This window comes from Micromys minutus, assembly GCF_963924665.1.
Source record: "Micromys minutus genome assembly, chromosome: 7".
Classification (NCBI taxonomy): domain Eukaryota; kingdom Metazoa; phylum Chordata; class Mammalia; order Rodentia; family Muridae; genus Micromys; species Micromys minutus.
In genome coordinates, this window is record NC_137976.1 from 22,439,042 (window position 1) to 22,445,460 (window position 6,419).

The following is a 6,419-nucleotide window of genomic DNA, read 5'->3' on the forward strand; positions in this document are numbered from 1 at the left end:
GTATTAGAGAGCCAAAACTGGATCTACCATAAGTGTATCTCGACATTCATGGGCTCCATGCCAGCACTACCAAAAAACCTACTTGTCTTCTTTTGTGTGTGTGTGTGTGTGTGTTTGGGGCTAGGAAAGAGCTGTGTTCACCCAAGTGGGTGCACATGGAAGCTAGATGTTGATATCCAGATGTCTTCCCTCAATTGCTTCTCTGCCTTGGTCATTTCATCTCATCATTTACTTTTTGCAGCACTAAGGACTGAGCCCAGGGTTCCCACATGTTAAGTCATAACTCTACCACTAAGCTACATCCTCAGACCTACCATTTGGCTTTTGGGAGACAGGATCTCTGGGAGACTTCCAATGACAGATCTTCAGTCTTATACACTGAACACACTACCCTCTGAGCCATCTGTCCGGTCTTTATTCTAGCTTTTAAGTATAATCTAAGAAAACACACAACACCAATGGTAAACATAAACTTAAAACATCCAAAAAAGGTTTAGAGGCCATATCAGCATGGAGACCTGAGTTTAGATCTCCAGGGACCATGTGAAAGCCAGGTATGATAGACATTCTGTCTAGCCAAGTTCAGTGAGATATCTTGTTTCAAAAATCAGATAGGAGAGTGATCTTAGGAGACACCAGAGACTGCACACATGAGCTTGCACATCCTCCCACATTCAATAATATTCATGTGCTTAAGCACATACACACTCTAAACCCAAGAAATCTCTCCTACCTGCCATGTTGATTTCCTCCAAAAGAAATTAATCATGTCCTCATTCTGAGAATGAAATGCGAAAGATTTAGTCTCCAGCTGTTAAGGATAAATAACAGAAAAACATATGCATGTTTAGACTGCATGTCTTAGGGTTTTACTACTGTGATGAGATACCATGACCTAAGCAACTCTTATATGGGCAACATTTAACTGAGCTAGCTTATAGGTTCAAAATTTCAGTCAATTATCATTATGATAGAAACATATCAGTCTAGGCTGGTATGGTGCTAGAGAAACTACAAGTTTTACCTCTTGTTCCAAAGGCTTCAAAACCAATACCACCAGGGTGATTCTTATACATTACAATTCCCAGATGCAGCACAAAGTATACAACCTTGGCTATCTCTAGAATATGGCTTCTTTTTGCTCTCAAAAAAATTTAACCTCAGTAATGCTGGTCCCCTCTTAATCATCACCAATTTCTTAATTTCAGTTAACCAGCCTCAGTGGTCCTAGTCGTCCCTCATATTCTTGACTCTAAAGCCAGAGGCACATGGACAAGGTGACTGAGTTCTGCTGTTTGCTGGAGCTGGTATAGGGCCCCTTTTACTATTACATTACTACTGCCTTCCTGTTTTCCAACTCTTTCACTACCTAAGCTTGGCTGACCTGGATCTTGCTCTCTAAACTCACCTTGAATTCAGTGATCTGCTTGCCTTTATTCCTGGGATTAAAGGAGTGCACCATCATGTTTAGGCCCATGCATTTCATGGTTACTATTCCTCAAGATCCAGACCAAATGCCTGGGTCCTACATTTCCGGATTGCAGTTTACTCCAGATTAAAAATCTGAACTGTAAACACAAACAATAAGCTTAACTAGGTGGGGCTCTTGCCCTGAGATCACCATTCCCTTAATCTCTTTACCTCCTTGAACACAGAATTCAGCTCCATTTAGCTTCCTGATGCCCCTTTCTTATTACTTGAACCATACAATTAAAAAAAAAAAAAAACTTTTTAAGCTTGTCTTTATGAGACTAAACCATGAAACAAACTCTCTGCTGGACCTTTTTAGACTTCCTTTGTCAATGCAATTAATATAAATCTCTTTACCTTAGTCTCAGGTTGACTCTTTAGACAAGGTCAAAAAACAGCCACATTCTCCTCCAAAATACCACAAAAACAATCTGTAGGCCGTATTATTGAAATTCTTCTCCACTAAAACCTTTTGGATGCAGTTCAAATTTACACAGTTTAAAACATCCTCAGCCTCTATGTCTTCCATCTTCCCACTAGGATAGTCCACTAAGTCGCACTTACTTCATTCCACTGCTTTCCAAATCCAAAGTCTCAAAATCCACATTCCTCCTAAGAAAAGCATGGTCAGGCCTATCACAGCAGTACTCTATTCCTGCTACCAATTTCTCTCTTAGTTAGGGTTTAACTTCTGTGAACAGGCACGTGAGCATGGCGACTCTCATAAAAGACAATCTTTGATTGGGGCTGCCTTTTGGGTTCAGAGGTTCAGTCCATTATCATTATGGTAGAAACAGACCAGTCCAGGCAGGCATGATGCTGGAAGAGTTGAGAGTTCTACCTCTAGTTCCAAAGGCAGCTAGGAGAAGATTGGCATCCTGGCAGCTAGAACGAGAGTCTTAAAAACCACACCCACAGTGACACACTCCTTCGAACAAAGCTACACCTACTCCAACATGGCCACAACTTCTAATAGTGCTGCTCCCTGGAGCAAGCATATTCAAACTAACACACTGCACTTCAAATGCAAGTTTCTGAGCAGAAAATGGTATAGCTTACTCATTTCTATATTCTCTGTAGAGCCTCCTTTGTCTCCTTTGCATTATTCTTTTCAGCTTTTGAAACCCAATCTCTCACTGAATCTGACTAGACTGAATGCAAGGACAGAGTGGGGCCCTCACTCCCAACAATATTTAATATATACTAAATATATATTTATATTTTATGTTAATTATATATTATCTATATACTATATTTTAAAAGTCAGAAGAGTCTATTAGAAAAAGTATTGAGAAAATACTGTGTGGGGAACAATGAAAGATTTCTGTTACTACAGGGATGGGCATTGGCTGATAATTGTTTAGCTACTAAATGCAAGCTGGAGCCATTAGTTTATAAAATATTACTCTTAGAAAATTAAGAATATCCTTAAGAAAATTAAGGATAGCCCCAGATGTTGTATTGTCTTAAAAAAAAACTATGTTTGTAGAGTAAAATTACTTGTCCAGACTGTGATATATATCAAATATAATTCAAGACATCAGAGTACAATGGCAGAAATTTTCCTGTCCCTTACATGGCTTCACCTGTCACCTTAATACAGTAAATTGAATGCATTTTCCACACTTTCATACGCTTCAAAATGTACCTAATTTAATGACCAGCCATAATGTTGTACTATGAAAATACAAACATACATATTGCTGTTTTGTTTCTCCTCTGTGAGCTTACAAAGCTATCCCACATCACATCAGCTCCAACCTCAGCTTCACAAGAAAACAATAACCACAACTAGAAAGCACAGAGCAGTCACTGGAGTCTATAATGGTAGACTTGATTTACAAAGTACAAGTGCGTGGGATTTGGAACCAACATTTTTCTTGCTTCATATTAAATTACCAGTGTACTCTGCCCCTGATACTTGTTCACTGAAGGCTGGTTTTTGCATTTGTAGTCTAAGGTTGTATAAATATAACAAAAGCAATAAGCACCGAGGAATCCAGTCTCGGGACTCAAAACAGAAGTTTGGATTTAGCCTTAACTTGAGGCCATTTGATTGACATTTCCATTGTAGAGTTGGGCTCAGTCATTTCCACATCCAACTAAATTTGATTTCACCTTCTCTTCAGATTATCATCCTTGCAAGAATCATCTCATACTGGCAGGATCCTGATTTAAGGCTTTAAAACTCAGTGAGGCTCTGAGAGATGTTTTTACAAGGTCAAAAATGGTGTAGCTTTATTTGATCATGCAAAACCCAAAGACAGAATACCAGCTCTCTGAAGGTCTCAGCAGTGGTTGGACACACTAACCACTGCATTCCCATTTACAATCAGAATGCCTTTCAGTGCTAAGTAGTTCACAGTTGTCTTCTGTAGTTTAGTATAAACCTTTCCTCAAGGTGTACACTAGTTAGAAAATTCTGTCTCTTCCTATCTTGTTCATTTGGGATAATATTGCTAAAAATGTTAACATGAATGAATACTCTGATGGTATACATTTTCAACTAATCAATCAGATGGCTTTCTTTCCTGTGAGGGAAGTTTTCATCTTCTAAACCATATGTCTATAGATATAGTTAGGTTGTAGATATGAAAGTGTCTATATATCATAATAGAAATCAGCAAGGAGGTCTCAGTTTGTGTTGATACATCTGATGATCATATAATATCATTGACTGTGGAATGAGTAATGTTGTTTGTTATTAACAAAAGAGCTTCAGTTCAAAACGTGGAGAAGTTATTCATAGAGACAAAAATGTGAAAAACATATTGAGAAATCTCAGTGAAATACACGCTGGAGAATAGTCATACCTCGATGATCAGGGGCCCGACATTTATAGATAGGCAATTTCTGGCATGCATGTTGATATGCCACCTAGCTGCTTTTGTTATAATTTTGTATGTCACAACTGAGGCTCTCCTTTATTTCTGAGATCGTTGATCTGACATTTTAAACGATTTGTAATTCATAACCATATTGAAGATTTAAGAATATTTAATGGAAATGTCAATGGTCCATAATATGAAAAAGTAAATATATATATATATATAAATGCACAGGGTTCCTACACGGTTTCTGGGTGCCAGGGTCAGCACCAAAACATGGCAGAAGCTGGGTCCAAGTCAGTGCTGTTCGTGTGTCTCGGTAACATTTGCGGGTCACCCATTGCAGAAGCAGTGTTGAGGAAACTGGTCACTGATGAAAAGGTTTCGGATAACTGGAGGATAGACAGTGCGGCTACATCCACCTATGAAGTGGGGAGCCCCCCTGACTATCGAGGGCAGAGCTGCATGAGAAAACATGGCATCCACATGTATCACATTGCACGGCAGATTACAAGAGAAGACTTTGCTACATTAGATTATATACTGTGTATGGATGAAAGCAATCTGAGAGATTTGAATAGAAAAAGTCATCAAGTTAAAAACTACAAAGCTAAAATTGAGCTACTTGGGAGCTATGATCCACAGAAACAGCTCATTATTGAAGATCCCTATTATGGCAATGACTCTGACTTCGAGGTGATGTACCAGCAATGCCTTAGGTGCTGCAGGGCCTTCCTGGAGAGGACTCACTAGCTGGTCCTACCACCACTGAGCAACTACCTGTTCACCTCTGCCATGCCCAAGGGTGGTGGCAGTCCCATCCCCCACCTCTCTTCTCAGCTGACTTACTCTATCTCTTTAAAATAATTGTAGGTGGAAATTAGGCATATGTTCATAAGGATAAACCATTTGAATCGGATACTTTGCGGTATGGCTAAGCATTCTTAGACTAACTATATCCTGCCGTAATTACAAAATAGTGGAACAGCGAATATGGAACAAAAGAAAACCCAATAAAGTAATAATGACCTAAAAGCTCTAGGTCAGCCTCTGAGCCCAGGAAGCCTGGGAAGCCTGGTCTAACTGGAGCGCATGGCCAGCACCCAGGGGTGCTGTCTGCTTGCCTTATACCTCTTTATTCTAGACTCTTATTGTGACGATATCTCCACCCAGGGCAGCCTCTCATTTACCCTTAGAACAGTTTAAACTCTGAGGGTATCAGGTGTTTGAGAGGGAGAAGCTGGATGTGATGGTGGGCTGGGAACTCCAGCAGGCCATCCTGGGCTATATAGTGACAGCCTATCTGATAAAGAAATAAAAATAATAGAAGATGGGACCCACAGATTGGTAAAATTAACAACTCTAATCTTACTTGGTTTTTGTGTAGTTTTTTGAGCTTTGTTTCTATTTGAGCCACTTTGCTTTAAAAAAATAAGTGTGCTTAAATAGTGGTGTGAGTTTGTAAGTGTTCTTTATCAACATTTTACAAAGTGACAGGCAAGCATAAATAATTTAAGTGTATTTTCAGAAAAGGGACCTCAAATTTGTATGGATGTATGTCAGTAAGGATTGTGAATTAAATTGGGACATTATCAAATACAAGTAAAATACAAAAAAATGCACAGATGCATTTGTAGATTGTGAATTTAATAAGTCACCAGGCATTTCTACATGCCTAGCCTAGGTGTCATAGCACGGTGAAAAAGGAAACATGCTATATTAGAATCAGTCCGAGTATGACTCCAAATCAGGTCTAACATTTGTAAGCAGTAACTTACATTAATTCTGTAAATTCCCTGGCTTGAGGATGCTTCATCTATAAAATGGGCATGATAAAACTTACTTTATAATAGTATAATAAAATTAAATAAGTTAGGTATGTATTTATATATCGTGTGTGTGTGTGTGTGTGTGTGTGTGTTTGTGTGTGTGTGTGTGTGTGTCACTAGAAACTAGACTTAAGCATTCATCTTATAACTAGTTAATGTGCTTACTTTGAGAGTTGTGGTGGTTTGCATATGCTTGGCCCATAGAAAGTGGAAATATTAGGAGGAGTGACACTGCTGGAATAGGTGTGGTCTTGTTGGAGGGAGTGTGTCACTATGTGGCTTTGAGACTCCT

The 6,419-nt window shown here is 39.0% G+C and overlaps 1 protein-coding gene across 1 annotated transcript; it reads left to right on the forward strand.

The window, feature by feature from the left end:
* Positions 1–4,574: 4,574 nt before the first annotated feature.
* LOC308422245 (low molecular weight phosphotyrosine protein phosphatase-like) lies at positions 4,575–5,056 on the forward strand (the record flags this gene model as incomplete). Its single annotated transcript, XM_080918751.1, has 1 exon — positions 4,575–5,056. The coding sequence occupies one exon, from the start codon at positions 4,575–4,577 to the stop codon at positions 5,049–5,051; it is 477 nt and encodes a 158-aa protein (XP_080774877.1). The 3' UTR covers positions 5,052–5,056.
* Positions 5,057–6,419: the final 1,363 nt, after the last annotated feature.